This window comes from Amblyomma mixtum, chromosome 2 (assembly GCF_055824585.1).
Source record: "Amblyomma mixtum isolate Tamu chromosome 2, ASM5582458v1, whole genome shotgun sequence".
Taxonomy (NCBI): Eukaryota; Metazoa; Arthropoda; class Arachnida; order Ixodida; family Ixodidae; genus Amblyomma; species Amblyomma mixtum.
The window spans coordinates 290,743,187-290,763,992 of record NC_143013.1 but is presented as its reverse complement, the minus strand read 5'-3'; the positions used below and the strand labels follow the sequence as shown (position 1 = coordinate 290,763,992).

Below are 20,806 nucleotides of genomic sequence, written 5' to 3'. Positions count from 1 at the left end.
CGCTCACCGACTTGCAGCTGGGCTTTCAAGTGCAACCCAGCACTGAAAGTTACAGCAATGAAGCAAGGTGCTGCTCGTTCCTGTCTTTCAGTGGAAGCGAAAAAATGAGCCTATAAAAGTGCAATACCGGCACTCATCAGGTCTAAACGTCCTTGTGGGCGTGTCTATATTGGCGAATTCTATGCAACGACGGCTGCTGCCTAAGTCTTCAACCGCACGGGATGAAGATGCTTTGACTGTCTGTCATTAATTGCTTAGGCCGAAGGGAAGCCTCCGAGAGAACGTGGCCGAACACGCGCGTCCTTAATTGAAGCCCTTCGGTCCACACACTAATACACGCGTACGCAGACACACGAGGAGTGGACTTTCGCAATCGCATAAAGGAAGCCCCGAGGGCCGGTACCAGAAAGCTGTCCATTTCCTCCATCATGAACTGCGACACAAGTGGGATAGTTAAAAGGCGGTTTTTTGTTCCATTGTCTTCGAGATGAATGAAGAAGGGTAGCCACCGCTTCTAAGTAAAGACGCATGGAAACTGAAGACGACGGGAGCAGAAAACAAGAAAAAAATCTTAGAGGGGGATGACGCGAAGGTAGCGTTTCTGTTGCGCACTTTTCCTACACGAATGCCAAACAAAACACCTCGCGGTGGGCCCTTCGCGTCTGAGTTACGTTTTCCTGCTATTTTCTCGTGTTTTTTTTTTTCTACTGTCATTTTCTTCCTTTTCGTAGACGTCTCCTCTCGCCCGCGTGACGCATCGCAGTCGACACGTAAGGCAGGGACACTCGTGGCCGCGTCACCCTATCAAGGTCGGCCGAGTGTGCACCTCTCTCTTCCCCCCCCCCCCCCTCCTTTTCTGCCTTGGAGGAAATTCCCGCCCTTATTTAAGCCTTCCCTCCCCCTATTCTCCTCGCTTCTCGCGTGTATATTACTATTTTCCAACTTACTTTATTGAGACACTAGTGCTTACGCCAGCAAGGTAGGGGTTAGGCGCACATATATATGTCAGCTTTAAGGCCGAGCTTTAGACAAGGCGAGATTACTCGCAGATAAAACCACAGCTCCTCGTGCTGGCCTTCCTTCGAGGTATAAGAGCTCCCGGCTGCATCAACGAGACGTACAAGATCCAAAGAACAGAGAACATGAAGGCGTCAATAGGCTGTGTCGCCGTGCTGGTTGTTTTGGGTGAGTCTTCATACTCATCATGCATGATCACACTCATAGTCATCGTGCATCATACCGCATCATGCATGCGTGATGCGATGTGAATATTACAGAATGTTGTAATGTTTATGTGCTGGACCAGAACGATGTTCATGTATCTGACAAGCAAGCTTTGAGCATCAAAATCAATGGACAGAGACGTTAATTTAAAGACGCTTCACTATTCAACCCTCACGCGATAGAGGAATTACTCTTCGTAAAATGTAACATATTTTTTTTTTCGAGGGGAGGGGGGGGGGGGGGGGGCGTAGGATTGGAAGTTCACACTAATAAATGGATGTAGGTGTAGATGACCCTGTGGTTAATACTATTGCGGGGGTTGTTATTAGCAGCAGGCGCGACAGGCCGCAGTCAGAAGGCACACCAAAACCAAGTTGTTGTTGTTGTTGTTAGCCTTTGAAAAGATGGCACATACCCACACCGGGGGATCGGCCAAGAATCGGGAGGTATAGGTTGCTATTCGCCTGTACATACTAAAGGCAAAAGAAAAGCACATGTAAGAGCAACACCGGGGGAGTCTACCACAAGGAGGGCAGGTAGTGAAAAAAGGTAGCAGTCACCCAAGCACTAGCTGCAGCGTCCCCGTGGTCATCAAGCGCACACCGACAGAACAACGCCCTCTTCGCCTCGCGACTGTGCACCGTAAAAATATTATTTATATTGCAGCATCATGCAAACGCGCAGCTTTAGAAACTTATGCTCCTCAAATTCCACTACTAAAATATGGACCTTCCACAGTGCATCTTTCGGTTAATAGGTTGAATTCACAAAGTTTATTCTACTTAAATAGAACCTGTGATTGCTGTCTAGTTCTTCGGCCAGTTATAACTGGCGGAGCAATAGTAAAGAGATTGACCAACCCCGAACAAATCTTGATTGCGATATGCCTAACGAATAATCTTGGTGCGAAGTTCACGGTCGTCCTGGTTATGTAAAATAACAGACTTGAACGCTTTTCGTGATTGTATTGAATTCCTCGCCATAACGATTTTCCCTTGTCATAATTTACGGAGCGATACAAATTTTCTTAGGTAAAAAGGTGAAAATGTAAAAGTTAGCGGAGCTTACATTACACGATTGAATTAGCTGTGGTAAAAGTTGGCGCTTCGATACTAATGAGCGACGGCTCAGAGTTTTCTTTCGAGAAGGCGGTATGTTTGCCCTATTCTTAAGTTCCTGGTTTAACAAATGTTGTGCAGGATCTTTGATCAGGCTGAGCGAGGCCGTGATGACGGCAGATCCAGAGTGCCACAGATTGCGAACGAAAGTGGTAAGTGCTATCAAGCGGCCCTGCAATATGCTCGCACTGTAGCCAGTCCTTTGAAAAGACCCCAGTCTCTTTTCCCATGGCTGTAAATCTAGGTATCTATCTTACTAGAGCTCGTCACTTGACACTGTGTTCCCATAACAGCCTTTTCTCTAAGTACTCGATTGTAGTTCCGGGAAACGCCTAGTATTCTACAAATTGATTATTGCAAATTATCTTTTACAGTTTTGGTTACGTTTCGAAACTTGTAGTATTATTTTAAAGCACAAAATGAGGGCTGATGATGAACTGCTGCTAAAACTCTTTTTGCTTGCGCACTTGATGCCAACGTTAACACTACGAAATAAAGGCGACTATTGCTACAGGTCATTTGAAGAAAAACCGTGTTCTGTTCATTTTCATAAACCTTCATGATAGCGATGAACGAACGCAACAATAACGGCAGCGGTGAAAATGACTGACGATGCACTTACAAACTGAAATATCCACTGTTTTTGCGCTATTTTATTGTGCATTGCGTATTTCTGTACGTTTTTAGTACTACGCTTGCCACTATTGCTTATTGGCCTTTAGAAGTATTAAAGCTCCTCATATAAACATATAAATGCCATCCTGAGCAACTAGCATCAGTGCAAATTGTTCTCAACAACACGCAAATCAAGTCTTGCCTAGACTACCGTGCCCACTGTGCATGGTGTTCCAGCATGAGTCCACTTTAATGGGCACATAAGACAGGCAAACAACTTCATTGTGACGCAGCACTGAGAGCCGAGGACATGTTGTAATTCACGTTGCTCTCAAGAACGCAAGATGCTCGGTGGAGTGTTTCGCAAAGCGCATCGTAAATCCTATATCCGAGGTGCAAGAAGTCATGCGCATCACGCAGTTTCCTTAGAATTACGCACATCAGTCACGCGATACCTCTTACACCTGCAACAGCCGGCTTGATTAACACGAGACACGAACATTTTTCTTGGACGTCACCGTCCGGCCAGTTGCTTGCATTAACGCAGATGTTACTGCGGGCCCGCTACATAGTATATGCATGTAGTCACGGAAGTCATAAGACCACGCACTGTAGGGGCGCTGTGACATATGGCGTGTTCACACAACGCGGCTTACTTTCGTCCTCACCCGCTTCTTTCTTCCTTCCTCCTTGCGCCACGCCTCTCTCTCTCTCCCCCCCCCTCCCCCCCCCCCCCCCGTTCTCCTATTTCTCGCCATGTAGCATTATTAGTACGCAGCTTCGTATAGTGTTGGAGTTCGAAGAGTTTTCCGGCAACGGTTTCCACCTCCTAGTTATGGAGAGCTTTCTTCTCCTGGATATTACCTCAAGGTTTGCGGAAGCCATTTGCCTAGATTCACAATGCAGCTATGACACGAGAAGCCCATTGTTTCTTTGCATTCATGCAGGACAAAATTCGCAGTCACTGCGTATACCTTTGTCACATGCCCGAAGGATACATACAGATGGGCGTGGAGGAAGACGGCACCCCCTGCAGGGTAAGTGAGACCGGAACGGTTTTCCTGTCTTTGTAATGAAGTCAGGAAATATGGGACAAAGCCTACGCCGAATTTGATGACGCATAGCTGTACGTGTTTTGTACAGTACATACGATTAGCAAATACGTAGGAAATGAGGGGAACCGCTCAGTACCGTCTAGTTACAGAGCTTGCGTGGGCCTTGAGCTGATCGAAGGGAACGCACCTTTGATGAAGAATTTTGCAATACGTTTGAACTTTATTGCCGCTTGCTTTATGGTTCATTGAAATGGTTCAAGCTTGCTCTGCATACAGGGAATACATCATATATGTGTTAGTGTAAATGGAAGGAGTGCTTTTGTAAAAACGGATCAGAGCCAAACTTCCGATATTGCACTCTTAGTTTGAGTTTAGGTATACCTTTATTCGCACTGTTATCTTCGAATTACAGCATACAGTTTTCTTTTTTAGTTGTTCCAGAGCAATAAATCTGTGTGATGCAAGCGGGGATGCAGCGAGAAACATGCAAAAACGCTCACACTAGTGCAGTACCGCGCTGTTGTGCGTTTATTTGATGCGTCTCGCTTCGTCGCCGTTTTCATAGCGCAGTTTCATTGTTGTGCATAAATGTTCTAACTATCCCGACCGAATGTCCCGCCTCATAGCTGTCCACTGCCAGCCATGTCGCAACCTCATATCGCGTTGACATATAATGAGAGCAGAATGAATGGGCAGTTGATTATTTCTTGGTTTGAACGAATTTAAAGCGCTTCCTAAAGCAGTTCATCGTTATAAACTCCTGACAGCATTTTAGCAGCTAAACAGCACAAATAACGAAGCAACTAAGGCAATGCCGAGTGCATACATTTTATTTTAGGTGAAGTTGTTTATTGGTAGCCTTTATCTCGAAGAATAAGCACTAATAATAACACTGAGCCTACAAGAAGATACATAGTTTCTATGAGGAGGCTATTCACATAGCGAAAATGTTTAAAGTTTACCATAAGGATACTGCGCACCTTGAGGGAGTTGAGGAGAGTACAATCCTCTTTGTTGTGTTGGTTTGGAAGCGAATATTTGAGTAAAGGTTTCTAACTATGCATTGACTCAAGACCACCCACATCAGCTTCACAGGCTGATGAAATAAATGTTTATCATCCTCCTGAAAATGCAATATACCCTATCAAGCTTCGTGCTCATTATGCTTAAATGTACTCCGTTCTCTGGTGCGGTTTATGACATGCTTCAACTTGCCATAAATGGCCTGGAATTGTTAAGACAGTGCTGATTTAAGCACGTTGTCTTGATAATGGTTTACTGCTGTTAGAGTCTTTAAAATGCAATTGTCTTGCTTCAGAAAGCAATCCTTGATTATAATCGGGCGTCGGCGTGTTTTCTACAATATATTTTGCTAAGGAACATTAAATTTAAGTTTGATTGATTGAATTTAAGGATGATAGATTTACACTTTAGTTGAGGTACGCGACAACCACTGTGGATTTTCATTAGGATTAGTCGGTTTTGAGGAGAATACACCGATCACAAAACTATTTCCTAAAACCGTTTTTCTGTCTGGGTTGTCCTCGTCAAAGCAGACGAAAGCGAATTAGGAGACATCTTGTTCACAGTGTCATCACTTGTCATTGAGAAACTTCTAAATATAGGCTAACACTTAGCAGTGTTCCATAAATCTATCGGTGCCGAGGAGTGAGCAACAAACTTTACCCTCTCGTCTGCAGTTGACAAATGGCTCGCGTGGCTTGGCAGTATCGAATCTCTGGCATGACGTCTTCGAGGAGCTTTTTTCACTCTGGAGTTTCTTGAACCACTTCATTTTTCTTCCGCAGTTCTTCGTGCACGAGGGCGTGTGTCAGCGGGGCCTGTGCCTCCTGGAAAAACTCATAAAGGAGGTTCCAGCTAAAGACGACGGCGACACGGAGAAGAAGGAAGGCGCTGCACCGCCCAAGGCCGACGAGAAGCCGTAGTGACTCAAGCGTCAACGTTAGCGCCACGCGTGCGCTCGCTCCTTCAAAGAACACACATCTTACACTCCATTAACGATGCCCTCCGTGCGCTATACGCCAGCGGCGAGACGGCTACGTTTATTTGTTGCGTTGATGAATGTCTGTGATAATTGAATGCTTGGAATAAAAAACTTGTGAAGTTACAATGTGGCTATTTATGTTAACTGCCGCTGCAGAGATGAGCTCTTACCACTCGCTGCCGTGCAAGTAGAAAAGAAAAAAAAATTAATATGTGCGTCCTTGCTGGAAAACAAGGTTGCTGAACTAAAGTTCATTTAAGAAACTGCATGTAAGAAATGCAGTGGTTCTTTGAGTTCTTGCCTTTCGCACGCCCGTGCGAAAGGTGTGGGGAGGGGGGGGGGGGGGGCTAACTTTGTGTTTAAGAATCAAGATGCGCAGGCAATAATGAAGCCGGCTATAATTTTGTAACATGGTGCTGCCTTCTCTGCTTTTTTTTTTTGTCATAGGGGTTTAAGTTTTATCTAAGGCCCTTTTAACGAGTACAGCAAATAAACATGAGCCACACTAAAATGCCACTGTGTTTGAATTTCTTTGGAAATTTAGCAGTTACACTCCGTCTTGCAAAGGTGCTTCCACAGTGCTCAACCAGAGCAATATGCAGGAAACGAAGCCTGCTTGTAGGAAGGAAAAGTTTGGCTTTAGCATGGCGGTCAGGTCAGCAGCCACTGCAAAGATACCGCCGTTGACGCCAGCTCTTCGTTTTCTCCTTCGCACCGCCTAACGCGCGACTGTTTGTTCATTTGAAAGACGGGAGTTTCTTCCTGTGCTAGGCTTCAAGTATGACGTCTTGTCAAGTGCCAGAGTCAAGTTTTAGGTCACTACTGCCGCAGTACACTACCTCGCAGTTCTCCTTTTTCTCACGAGACTGCACTGTGCGGTTGCAAAATGTGGCTTGTCAGGAGGCGCCACCTACATTGCACCCTTAGCAAAACAACGGGCGTTGTTTGAAGAGAGGAGGGCCAGAGGGCGGCACGATCTCTACGGTTGTAAAGCTTTATACGGTTGCAGGCGCTTACGAGGGAAGATTCAAATGGATGCCCCAGGCGGTGAAATCACATTTACGCTCAGTGATAAGTTGATAACTATTTCTGCAAAAGAAGACACCAAAAAAATTGAATGTGTGCGAGACAACAGGGAGGCAGAGGCATACCTGTAATGTTCGACGAGTAGAACTTTAAAACTGAGACGTTTGCGTTCTTCTGAACATTTGTAGCGTCTAAATAGAACCTCCATACACCACTAAATTTATATAACAATGAACAGCCACGTTATAAATCACAGCCTGGAAGGGAAAGCGGCCGCGTTGATTTGTACAGAGTGTCGCAGCTATTGTGAGCCAAGGGTTTAGGGAGATGTTGTACAGGTTGTGGAAGAAAAAATGCTTCATTGCTGGCAGTCGGCTAAAGCAAATGTGGCGTTCGTGCGACTTCTTATTTTGCGAAACAATTCCGTTTAAATTACTTTCAACTGCAGAAGCTATTGGAACGCTTCAGTTCGTGAATTGTAGAGGGTATGAAGCAACCCTAAATAGCAAAATTTGTGCAAAAATATTCTTATTACGAACCGGCTTATTGAGTTGAAAGCGCGCGAAGCTTTTGAGATGCGGGCTTGCATATATTAATTTTTTTTTCGAATATGAAATTGAGTATTATCCAGAACGATTCGCCGAAGGGATCAAATATTGCATGTTCAAAATTATTCTAAATGAATTGAATTTGTTCTCATGTTTCCTGATACCTTTCGAATAACCGCGGTAAGAAGTTCTAATAACGACCACCGTAGTTTTATTCGACGGCTGCTTCAAAATGCACGGCCTACAATGACGCCTCACAGTACGCTGTCGCTTAGAGGGTTCAGCGCCGCTACGAGATCCATTCGAGTCGCTGGTTTCATGTATACAGTCGAGCCCACTTATAACGAACCTGGTGGTCGCACTGGTTGCCTTCTTTGTATCAGCTGTTCGTAGTAAGCGGACTTTTCCCGTCACAGCTAAAAATGCAATATCGGACAGTGCAAGTCTTTTATCCGCGTCTCATTATTTAAACTAGACCCTAACACGGCGCTTTCCAAGCTCTCCAGCGCAGTCACATGATCCTCGACGATACCTTTGCTACCAGTAGCAAGCGTGTTTAGGAACGCGATATAGCTAATTGCGGTGGTAGCGCCCACGGTAGTAGGTGTTAGGTCAGCCTCCTCGTCATCGTCCTCATAAGATGCCTTGCAATGGAAGAGTTCTCTCACTTCGCGATGTCAGCGCACGTTAAAAAAGCCCAGGTGGTCGAAATTTCCGGAGTCCTTCACTGCGGCGTCCCTCATAGTCTGAGTCGCTTTGGGACGTTGAACCTGCATAAAGGTTTGGTTTGGTTTATGGGGTTTAACGTCCCAAAGCGACTAAGGCTATGAGAGACGCCGTAGTGGAGGGCTCCGGAAATTTCGACCACCTGGGGTTCTTTAACGTGCACTGACATCGCACAGTACACGGGCCTCGAATTTCTCCTCCAAAGAAATTCAACCGCCGCGGCCGGGATCGAACATACCGTAAACCTTTAAACCCACAGGCACACTCGTCGAATGATAAAAAATGTGACGCATACTTCAGGCCTTTGTGCCGTACATATAGGGTACGAGAACGTAGTTTCAAGAGCACGGTGCCTTGTCAGTATTCCTGATGCCAAAGTCAACCAGCGGTCACCACCATTCATGACTGTGGACAGAAAGCTATCGCGAAGCTAAGCGTCACCTTTCATGGCATGCATTTTCGACAGGCGCATCTGGTAAAAAGTTTTGTCGGCTCTCCATACACTTCGTATGTCGTATTTGTTTATTTTTGCTGTTATTGCTCGATGAGTTATTTTCGTAGGAAGGCACAGAAGTTAGAAGGCGCTTGAAACTATTTGCTCGAGCAAGAACCGGTGGTGTTCGACTGCGGGGCCGAGTTCGCTGTAACAAATTCGTGTTGCCACATGTGTTAGTTGTATCGGAGACGCAATGAAATTACCCTAATACATTTTTTGACGGTAGCACCGCCCTCGTTCGCAATAAGCGAGCTTTCGTCATAACTGCGGCCGTTATAAGTTGGCTGGACTGTGCACCTCATGCATGGCCTGCAATGGTGAATGACGCGGCATGCTTCAGGTAAGTTCACCAAACGTACTTTGATGCCCTCACTCTCGCTACTCTCGTCGACTGAAGCTTGACGTTATAGTTCATTAACTGAAGTTATCAGAAGCGAGACGTAATCTTCTGACACGTATAGCATGGCGGCCATGGAGTTAATTATCTGACTCCGTTTTGCGTTCCCCTGATAGAGATCGGTGTTTTGTCATCTGACCGTTTTAGCTATAACTACGTAAGCTATAGCGGTGTATCGCAGAGCCTCTGCTAGCACATCACTGTTTCACACGATTATTCGTATGCACCAATGTTTTGAAGAATACCGCATGTTAGTAAATATATTTGATTCGGTTTAATTGATATTCGATTCGTGTGCTATCATGTCTTTAGCTGCACTGTTCGTATTCGATTCAGTAGCGAAGCGATACGCTATTCGTACTCGATCCAGTTTTGAAAAAAGTATTACTCGTGCCTAGCTATCTGGAACAGAACAAGAGTGCAACAGTGCACGCCCGCTGCAGCTCCTGCAGCTGCGATAATTTGAGCGCACGCTTTAGCACTGAAGCGCTCCCAGAGGAGGGGTGTCTAAAACGCGTTCGCTCACCGTGTCTGCTTCAAATTTTGCGTCCTTTTTTCGTAGTACCAAAACTGTTTTCTCAGAAGAGGCACCTCAACAAACGCTGCACATTTTTTTAGAGCGAGTTTGTACTCCGCGGGTTACAACTTCCGATTTTGATGTGGACAATGCCTCACAAGGTCAAACAACTGCGCAGTGGTATGGCCCGAGCTATTGTAGTATCACTGCGCAATCATTATACTAGGACCACTGGGTTTCTGACTTTGACCTCTGACCTTCACCCTTGACCTTGATATTTGATTTGAGACAGTGGTGACCGTGCTTAACAGAGCTTTCGCTCGTATAACTAGGTTCAAGACACGTTGAATCCCATCCATTTTTTTTGTCCTGACGCTCTGTAGACTTCTATTTAAATCTGTTATCATAGCTTCAGCGATTTAGACATTGAATAAATGTTCGGAAGTAATTGTGTCCATTAACGAAGATTAAAAAAAATTCCGCCGCGCTCTAAGCGACGGCCAATACTGCTGATGTTCGAGAGTTTTTTCCTGCACTTGTTTCACGTTAGCCAAGAAATGCCATATACAATATGAAAAATTAACTTTTAAAATAACTAGAACACGGTAATAAAATCATCGCACCTGCCGCTGTAGAACAACGGCAGACCAGAGTTTAGTTTTGTTCTTTTAATTTATGTCCGTAGTTTCAGACCACTTTCAATCCATGACTTTCGAGCTCTCCGTAGGGCTTAATACTATCCACTCAGAATCCTATCCAGGGAGTTTATGTAAGAAGAAGAATAACTTTATTCGAAAACGCTCCTCAATGAGGCAGTGTGGGTCGCTGCGGACATCTTTCGTCAAGTCCATGCCCCCACGAAGGAGCATTGTTAAATAAAAATATACACATGTATATTTTCACTATTTTCGATGCCGTCACCACCCTTTGACCGCTAGCTTTCCATAAAAGTCGAAAGACGAGCACCTTACGGTGGCTACCCAGTGCTGTCGGGTACCCAACGGTGATACAATTGGTACAAGCTTTCCCCTGATTTTGTGCTCGGCTTATCTTGGAGCTGATCCATAAATATTATATTTTGTAGCCTATAAATAGCAAGAAGCTAGAATAATTAAAAGTATACCGTGCCGGGTTCGTAAAATAAAATTGAGCGTGGTCCTTGTGGTCTCCGTTTGAAGGCACATGATTAAGCTCATCAAGACTCTAAACGAGCTCTTTATTGCTGTCACTTACGATGAACATCACGGGCGGGTGATCAAACCTGACTTTGTGCACTGTGTGGCATGCGGCCAGTGAAGCGAGGTTGAAGGAAAACAGATAAATGAACTCACCCTGGAAACGGCGCCACGTTTCAAGGATAAAGTATGGGCAATCTATTTTGAGACGGAAAACTCTGAAGCTCACGCAATAAATGACGTCCCTGACGCCACGTGGAAATAGCTTTCAGGGCCGTGTTTCTTATCTTGTTGTGGCTGCGTGTCTCTGAGCGCGTGCACTTGCTAGGATGACCCTTTATTATTATATTATTATGTCGATAGTATCAGCCTTCAGGTGTTATTGACATACTTCAAAACGGCAGCTGCACGCAGGAATTTGTCGTGCTATGTCGTAACCAAAGACTTCTGAGTTTACCTCTTGTCCAGTTACAGTGTTGCCGACGAAGGCAAGAGCTACTCGATAATGGTAATGACGCTGTCGACCGCGCCCTCCTCATCGCCTTCTTCATACAGGGACACTGAGAACGAATAGACGTAGGCCTGCTTCGATAAGATACCGCGTTCTAATTGCAAAGAGACTCCACTCACTGAAACGGAGCTTGCAAAAGTTAGAACAGACAAAAGAAAAGCGAAATATACGCGTTGACATCACCGGTCGATTTTGCAAGTAAAGTGAGAGCGTCGACACTGACTTTTGGGAACGGATCGCAGGGGCTAGGCTGCACAGCCATTCAATTCAAATCGGTGATCACAGAAGCTTTGCCGGTAAGTACTCGTCTTGTACCACTTTGGATGCAGCAGTGATTATAGTCGGAAATAGACGGAGCGGGCACGCTTACGCGAGTAATTCCAGGTTTGTGCGATACGTCCACATAGCCGCTTTCAGCGTCCGTCGTGTGCGGGACGTACGTGTACCTAAAAGCGTTACAGACGGCATGAGCGTGGTGCACGTAGTGCTCTCACGTCTGCGCGCATGAAGTCTATCACAGGACCTAATACTGGGTGCTTTCAGTACGGGTGTTATACCCCTGTCAAGCGGGCAAGTTAAGTGCACTTACGGAGAGTGGAACTTCGTTTTCTCCATACGTGGTTCGCATTCGACACAGTTATCATATGCTTGCACACATTAGCATTTATCTTCGCTTTCAATCCTCCCTCGTCATACCCGTACTTCCTTCCATCCCTCCTGAAATGCAGAGTAGCAGGCTGGACAATCATCGCCCAGGCCAACCTCTCTGCTCTTCTTGCCAAATAAACCTCTCACCCAACCGACACTGCCGATGCAAGCTCCTTACCGATTACTTTAGTCTGGATTTACTTGCAATGCCACCTTTACTACCTTCAGGGGGTTGTATATAAAATGTACGATCGTTTTCGCATTAGCAGCAAGGCAATGACGTGTGTAGAGGTGGAAGGGGCTAATGTGTCGCCTAACAGTAACGTAACACTAACACTAACGTGAGAGGGAATGAAATGGAAAAGGTAGTGTAATAAAAACTGCGAGTTTCTTTTGAAAGAAATGATGCAAAATGCAAGAAAACAGGGCAAAAAGAAATGTGAATTAGCGCAATACCCTAATAAGAACTGCCCATAAGGGTAGGGGCAACAACAGCTTACCGATTGGTTAACGCAGACTATAAAGTGGAATATGCCGTTCGTAAATACTTTGATTTTGCACGCGTGTGGTCTGATTTGACATTTTTCGAACGCATTTCTCGAACGTGAGTCCAGAATCCTCGTGCATCACTGTCGATGTAGCGGGCACACGGAAAATCGTGCACACACTTCGGGTCTCCTGCAAACGACTTCGAAGAAGATAACTCTCGTTGGCACTTCTTCGAATGGGGGAGGGGGTCCTGCTGATGCTTGCTTGGAGAGTTTTGGTGGTTTTAAATGAAGAATTTTAAGATGGTAAGCATGCACAGTCATAGGGTGCAAAAAATACGTTTGCATCAAATTACCTCAACTGTGACACTCATGCTTTCGCGCAGCCAAGAGCATTTGAAGGGCAGGTATTCTCGCTCTCTTATCTTCACAACTCGCGTGGTGTGTGCAATGTTTCTTTTTTGAAAAAGTGTGCTAGCGTATTCGTCACCCTGTTCATCGATTTTTCTGCCTGGCGCGTAGACTTTCCCCTTCTAGTACGGTGCAATGGCGCATGCGTTGTTCAGAATGCTTCACGTGGGCAATGTTGCAGAGCTGAGATTCCCCGTGTTTTTCTCCGAGCTGTTGCAAACTCACCGAGTAAGTGAGCCTTGCGAAGCCTGTCGAATCTGTGCGTCTAGCTAGAACGAGCGTCTACCTGCTTGCTTGCTTCAAAAACACTCTTCAGCTTCGCGCAAGCTAGGCGCTCTTCTCTGAAGCGAAAGTCTGCGCTCCGGCAGCAACATTTTCACCTCGTAGTCTGCGAACCGTGACCGAATCACGTCTCGCACAACGTTCCCGGCTGAAGAAGAATTCTGAGTGCTCGATTAATATTCGATCAACCACGGCAGGCACGAGCGGTGCGAAGGTTTGCGCGAAGCACTGTGCGACATTCCCGCCAGGTGAGGCAATCGCCGCCAACGGCGCCGTTCTGATGCCACGGTTGACGGGGCATCATGCATAATGCGTGAACGAAACCCGGCGCTCAAAAGATCCGCGTTTCGGTGACGCCCGATATGTACTGGGCGCGGGGCAGGTGAAGCTTTATTTCGTCGTGTTAGTTCGGTGCAGTCCGCTGCGCGTGTGAATCTCCTCATCATCCGCTGGCGTGCAAGCCTGCCGTCCCGAATGTAGGGTGCAATATGAAGGGGGCCCTAGACAAGTTGCGGCTACTTGGAATACAAATGTTCGAGCCCAGTTCTCCTCGACGCAGCAAACTCGGAGACATGATCAAGAAATTATCGCCCACAAAGCGCAAACATACACAAGGATCCAAGACATTCGCCGAGTATCCGGACTGCACTGTACTACACTAGCTCATTCTGAACTGCACGCACACTCAACACTCGGTTTGCAATTTGATTAGAATGCAAACAGCATTCAAAACCTAAACGCGCCTGAGAAATTGTAAATGCGAGCGATTTATATAAAATGCCGTGGAATTTCTTTCAAGGCGTTAAACGATAAGAGTCAAGATCCTCATGACACTTTTTTGCGGTCACTAACGTCGAGGCAGTCGGTAGGCACCCAAAACCGTACACAGGTAGCATACATGAGAACGAACAAAAATAGCACAAAAGGGCAAACTGCAGGATGGCTGTATGCAGGGTTGCAATTAGGTGGTATTAAGCGTATTAAAGCTCAGGCTTCGACCACACTCAAACGGCGAAAGTCAAAATGACGTCATGTAATTGTGTTCGGGTGGTTGAATGCCGATTTAGTTCTCACTGTACGCTTAGTTACCTTCGTTGCTTATATGTGCCGCGCGCACTTCGAGCATAGTTCGCTGCGGCTTAATTTTTGACCGCCGTGCAAAGTTTAAGTTATTAATTCACTGGGTGCTCCTTCTAAGTCAATCCATGAAACAGAGAGAAAAATGAGATATTTACCGAGGCGTCTCATTTGAAAGCACGTGAGTAGCCCATGCAGGAAAGTTCCAATTTCTAAATGCATTCAGCCGGTCGTTTTTTTTTTTGCACTATCTGGAAACAAATTAATGGAAACAGTTCGCTGCTTCAGAATCTTCCTCCGTACTATGGCGCTGTATTTTGTTGACTCAAAATTACAGACAAACACAATAGCTAAAGCCCCGAGAACTTTTTTGAAGCGAAAGATTAAAACAATTTGAAAAATAATTTCGTGGGAACTGTCATAACTAGAATACTACTAACATATCTTGCAGGGTCCGAAACGTGCCTGGACATGACCACGTGGCATAGTTTTGCTTTCTAGTTCGAGGAAACGATGGTGTAAAGAATTAGTCTAAACAGCCACAGGCAAAACAATAATAACCAGTCACATCGATCGCCTATATCGCAAACTTTCTTGACTTATCTTTGTGTATTATTTCACCCCACAGAGGCACACGCTTCCCATCTCCGAACGAGTTTTGATCGACATAAGACATGAAGAACAAGTTACAAAACGTCGTGGTGGACGCATCGCAGAGCAGGAAGAGGGGGAAGAAAACAGCACGCATCGACAGTCACGGTGTCAATCCTTGAAATTGGGTTTCCCCCAGAGGAATGAATGAACGCACACATATCTGATGGAAGTACTTTCTCTCGTATGTCTTTTTTTGTATTGCTGCTTGAAAGGACTGTACACAGGGTGCACGTTGGTCTTTCCGACTAAGGTATTCATGAGGTGCTCGTTTGTATAAACGTACTTCAAATCCTTCAAGACAGAAGCGATTTTGAACAGCAGGCTAATAAACACATATTATTGCTTCACACGAAGCAACGCAGCATAATCAAAACAGGCACGATAGATTCGAAGAACAAAGTGGAACGCAATTCCGTTTCACGAGTTGTTGACACTGTGTTGAAGCTAGAGTTGGTGTCAATGAACTATCGGACGGATTTGGAAGGCTTTTCACGGGGCTAGAAGGGTGCATGATTGGTCAGCAATTTTATTGCCGTAAGCAAGGGTATAAGGAGGTTTGTTATGAGAACCATATATGGCTGTTATCAAAACAAAATTACACAAAAGCAGCAGTGGAGCCTGTGTTCTGCACAGATACTCTGGCAGTGGCAGAGTTTTTTTGGGTTCTTTTTCTCTAGGCTGGATAGCGTACGTATATTTAACATATTCACTTGTTCTCAAATTATGATATCCGGAACATTGAAGGTTCTCTATCCCTCGTTCCCTCTTTTCGTGTTTGACAGAAAGTTAGGCGGATACGAGGCGGGAACTCAGTAGTATCATACGCTGCTGGAAATCTATAAAGTAAAGGGCTCACGTTTTATTTCCTCAAGAGCATAAAAAAAACAGAAAAATATTATGAATAGAATGGCTTCAAGTTTTGTATTTACCCACACTACAACGAAAAATATATATCGCCTTCCTTTGACAATTAGCAGATGAAAACCAATTATTGGTAACGCGGAAGATGTGCTATGCGAACTTATAATGAGCTCTGTAGTAAGCTGGAAAAAGTCCATGAACAATAGGATGCCGGCGTTGCTCACTCTTTTCAGGCAAAGAACCTGCGCGCCTACCTTTCACAGCTTCAGAAGCTCATTAAGAGATCCTCTCTGGCCTAGATGAGGTAGCGTTCACAATAACGGCGTTCATTCTTCACACCATGCTGAACATGTGTATAACCTCCTGCGCGTGCTACCCTACATTTGCAGCCCTAATCAGAGCGTAACTTGCTCGTACTGATTCACAGAGGCTGCGGTCCTCAATGCATTCCGCGGTAATTCATGTCGTGCATGTTCTAATGAATGCGAGCTTGCACGTTCTCTGGTCCCAAGATGCTAATTTGCGCAACACGGCAGATCCTGCTGTTCATTTTCTGAGAAGCTAATTAATTGCCCGCTGCGACGTTTCACAAGGAGGAAACAAATATGCAGGCAATAAGGAAGGCGATTTTTTTTTTCGGAAAACCATTCAGTCTCAGACCTTGTGCATACAATTGTCCCGGCCGCCATAAGGAAAAAGAGACGTAGTCACCAAACGTTTGGTCTGTAAGGACCCTGTATTATCGGCCAGACTCCATATCACTGCGTCGTTGACTATCGTTAACGTTTTCCCAGCATGGGAGTCGACAATTGAAACGACACTGCTACATGACAGAAGCTATGGGCATATGGGTGTCGCAGAAGCTTAATGGCTTTCGCCCAGGATTTTTTATTACAGGTTGGTCGACAAGGGCGAAAGTTCTCGGACCAAAGGTGTGTTTGCAAGGCTTTCCGGAAACCCCCTAAAGCAGAATGTTTACGCAGAAAAAAAATTCTAGATTATTAGGTACCATGTATTGGAGGGAAGGACATCAATTGACCAACATAGGGCACGTTATTTCTGCAATATGCGCGAATATATTTGTGCACGAGAAGTTTTGAATCTCGCGTTCATCGAAATGCGACGCCGTCGAAATGCGAACGAGATAAGACATTTTAGCTAGGTAGTATAAAGGCGAGATTCAGATACCTAGGCATAAGTTTTGAAGCACTGTAAAACGTAAGCGGAAACAGGCAGCCACACTCAACAGCGAAGAGATGAACTGACGTAGAAGGGACACTGGCCGGTTTCGCAATGTTCAACGTCCGCATAGGTGCACTGCAATATTTTGGAAATCAGGCCAATGTTTTCAAAAAGTTTATTCAAACATCCTGAGATACTTAAGGGCAAGTACTAAAAGTCCTAAAGATGCTTGTCGAGGTCCGTTCGCCTAAAAGGCATACAGTAGAAAACGCGGAATGTTTGAAATAAAACGAGTGAATTACCAGATAACGCAGCTGCTTACAAAGCAGAAAGACGTACAAAATAAAAACAAAACAAAAATGACGATAACAAAAGGCAAACAAACTTGGTTTTACCCCACCGACGTACTTCGAAGTCACAGCGTCACATAACCCGATAAGGAGGCTCGTTAACTGCTCACGCATGTTTCAGCGAGCGTTGAAACTCACAGCAGTTTTGATAATCGTCTGATGATATTTTATACGACACAACAGAAAAGCTGCTTCACTGCTGTTTCTCTCGACCTAGGCATAGCATCTCCTCTCATAACTCCAATTACCCGATAAAGTTGGGTTGTTCTCCGACCAGCGTCGCTTCTTCTCGCCTGGGAAACGAGAAAAGCCCGAGAGATTTGTTTTTCTTTTTTCTGTTTTGTTTTTAAGAAGATGCGTTCTCCGCCAAGAACACGTGCGTGACCTAGTGTTTGAAAGCCGGTTAGGTAAACAGCTTCCTCACGGCGGGATGCGGCATAAACATCCTTCCGAATTTGTTTCGTAAACGCTTCCGTGAGATTCTCTCGTAAAATGCTGCTCGAGACTTGTTGACTATGCGATGCACGTGTTGCATTAGTATCGTCGGCGGCATCATATGTGGTTACTGGGACAAGCGTCCGCCCTGCAAAGAAGCAAGCTCGGCTAGTGCTGTTGCGGCTGATGATGCTCATGAAAACTATCGACAACTTCTTTTTTTTCTTTCCAGTTGTTTAATGTTACATTTCACATCGAAACTACTTTCCAAAGTAAGTTACATTGCTATTTGTGGGATTTAACCTTTCTAAGTGACACATGGGCTAAGATGGACGCAGTAGTGTAGGGCTCCAGATATTGCGTTCTATTGCTTAAGAAAATTCTTAATCCTGTGCCGAATCAAAAACAATTAAGGCACACGCCTTGATGGCCCCGGCATATTCAGGGCCAATGACATGCAAAATTGACAGAAGCTGGAAGGCTCGCAGCGACCCTATTGCACACACACAACAAAAGGTTTCTTTAGAATCTAGTCTTTCGCGTAGCGACATATCGCAGCCTGGTGCCGAGCTCAGAGACTGCATCGGGCAATAACTGCTGAAGCGGCGTCACATGTGTCGTGCGGGTTTCTATTTATGCTCCAGACAAAACTTCACGTTCTCACATCGTCTACACACCTAGCAACAACTGAAAAGAATCAAAACTGGCTCCTAAGAATTAAAAAAAAAAGACTGGGCTCTTTCGGAGCGTGTTAGCGAGAAAAACTTCGGAGCTTTGAAATAAGTATTGGTTTGGTTTGGTTTATGGGGTTTAACGTCCCAAAGCGACTAAGGCTATGAGAGACGCCGTAGTGGAGGGTTCCGGAAATTTCGACCACCTGGGGTTCTCACGGAAATCACACGGTGAATGGGCAATGGCGTGGTCAGCGCAAATCAGTGTCGTTAATAGTCGGAGAGGAAGTTATGTTTGGTTAGGCTAGACTTTTCCTGACGGCGCAAACAAAATAATCTTCAGCGCGGTAGCACACATGTGTAATATGTATTAGGAGCAATAAGTAAACACATATCCAAGTAAGCGGGTGGAGCCTAGATTTTGGTCATATTATTGAACGTGGCGCGATGGATAACAACCTTTATGTAAAGGAAACTTCACGAATCGAGTATTTCGCCGGCAGACACTGCACAAAGTACAGCGGCTGTTTCATTGATCCTGCAAATAAAAGGCCGCTAATAAAACGGCACGCGATCCGACTCGGAGTTTGCGCCTTTTTCGTACGATAAATGCAAAATCAGGAACACTGGTCTGCTTCAGGGTAGGTTTCTCAGTGTTATGTTACCGATTGAGAATAATGATGCCTTGTTCTGCTTCCCGTTAGCAGAAACTTCTCACAGCGTATTTTTCCAGCTTTCGCACTGATACTTTCTTCCGTCATCTAGGTTGGCTCGGCACATACAGCCAGCTTTGGGACCGCGTGGTGTGCTGCAAACGGCGCTTGAGTACTGAAAAATTGAAAATTGGTTTTTGAGAGCGGAAATGACGCAGTATCTGTCACATCTCGGTGGACGCCTGAAGCGCGCTGTACGGGGAGGGATAAAGGAGGTACAGGGAATGAGCGAAGAAAGGAAGAAAGAGGTGCCGTAGTGAAGGGCTCCGGAATAATTTCGACCACATGGGGATTTTAAGAGCACTGACATCGCACAGCACACAGACGCCTTCTGCGTTTCGCCTCCATCGAAACGCGGCCGCTTCAAAACCTGGTACTCCGGATCAGTAGCCGAGGGCCCGAACCAATAAGCCACCGCGGCGGGTTGCCGAGTTTTTCGCCTATATAGTTTGTGTGGCTCGACACGTTCGTTTCCTTCTTAACGGGACTTTGAGGCAACTATATCCAATTATCGCTCTAAACCAGATTGATTCTCTGGAAATTTTTGTACACGCTGACGTTTATCCGGTAGCAAGAGACTCATTTATTGCAAAAAAAAAAACATTGGGTTAAAAAATTTCCCGCCAGTCGATACAAATTGGTGACGTTCATAGGTGAATGACGGTGTAGAGTAGACTCCGGGATCCGCTACAAAAATTGATATCGACGCACACAGTTTAGTTGCGAAATCGGCCCGTGATTGCGACACCTGAATACCGTTTTTTGACCTTTTCTATCTTATGAAAGCTCAGTTTTCGGTGCGACTGGTCTCTCTAAAATTTAAACGCAGTATTCCATCAATACAGGCAAACTGGTATTTGTCCTGAATGTTCCTTTTAGGCTGTGTACATATTTGCTTCTTCAAGACAGAATTTTTAGCTCATCAAGCGCGTGAATATAAAAGTAAGCCTGTGAATAAAAGATCTTTCAATGTGCGAATATGAATGAAGCATGTGGTTATGAGATACGAGCTGTAAGTGAATTGGTAAACGGCACTGATAAACAATGCTCACACAGCGACTGGTAGAAGTCAGAAACGTATTGCCCATGTCGCCAGAATCAGGTACACTTGCTAATGCTGATCTGAAAAGAGCGAATAGTTGGCAGAGACGCACCATCTGATTTTAACATTTTGCGTCAAAGCGGCTTCACAAGGAGGAAATGCATATAAACAGTGGAACTCATTGCGCTTCCTTACATCCACAGGCCCGCCAGTGCAAAACAAGATAAAAGTGAAAATAAAGAGACAGCCGCTGAATTTTTTACTAACCGCGTACAAATGACAACTTAAAATTCCCTGTAATATCAATGGCACCTCAAACAACACGCCAACAATTGAAAAAATGCTCAGAGCGTGAATTGTGTAAGACGAATAGGTCGCCGCTCGCCTATTGAGAAAGGTTTAGTCAGCTTGCAGAGCTATCAGCCACCTTAACAAATAATATTCTAAATGACACTTTTTGCTCAAAAAAATAACGAAGTAATGCATACAGGGACCCAGCCACTAACAAAACAGATAAAGTATGCGTAAAGAAAGACGAAACAATCCATCCAGGGACCCAAAAACTAACAAGAACGATAA

The 20,806-nt window shown here is 45.2% G+C and overlaps 1 protein-coding gene across 1 annotated transcript; it reads left to right on the top strand.

Annotated features, from left to right (window-relative positions):
* Positions 1 to 956: 956 nt before the first annotated feature.
* LOC149364424 (uncharacterized) lies at positions 957 to 6,143 on the top strand. Its single transcript, XM_089570112.1, has 4 exons — positions 957 to 1,185; positions 2,424 to 2,494; positions 3,905 to 3,994; positions 5,821 to 6,143. Exons 1-4 carry the CDS (start codon positions 1,143 to 1,145, stop codon positions 5,956 to 5,958), a joined length of 342 nt encoding a protein of 113 aa, XP_089426238.1. The 5' UTR covers positions 957 to 1,142; the 3' UTR covers positions 5,959 to 6,143.
* The last annotated feature ends 14,663 nt before the right edge of the window (positions 6,144 to 20,806 follow it).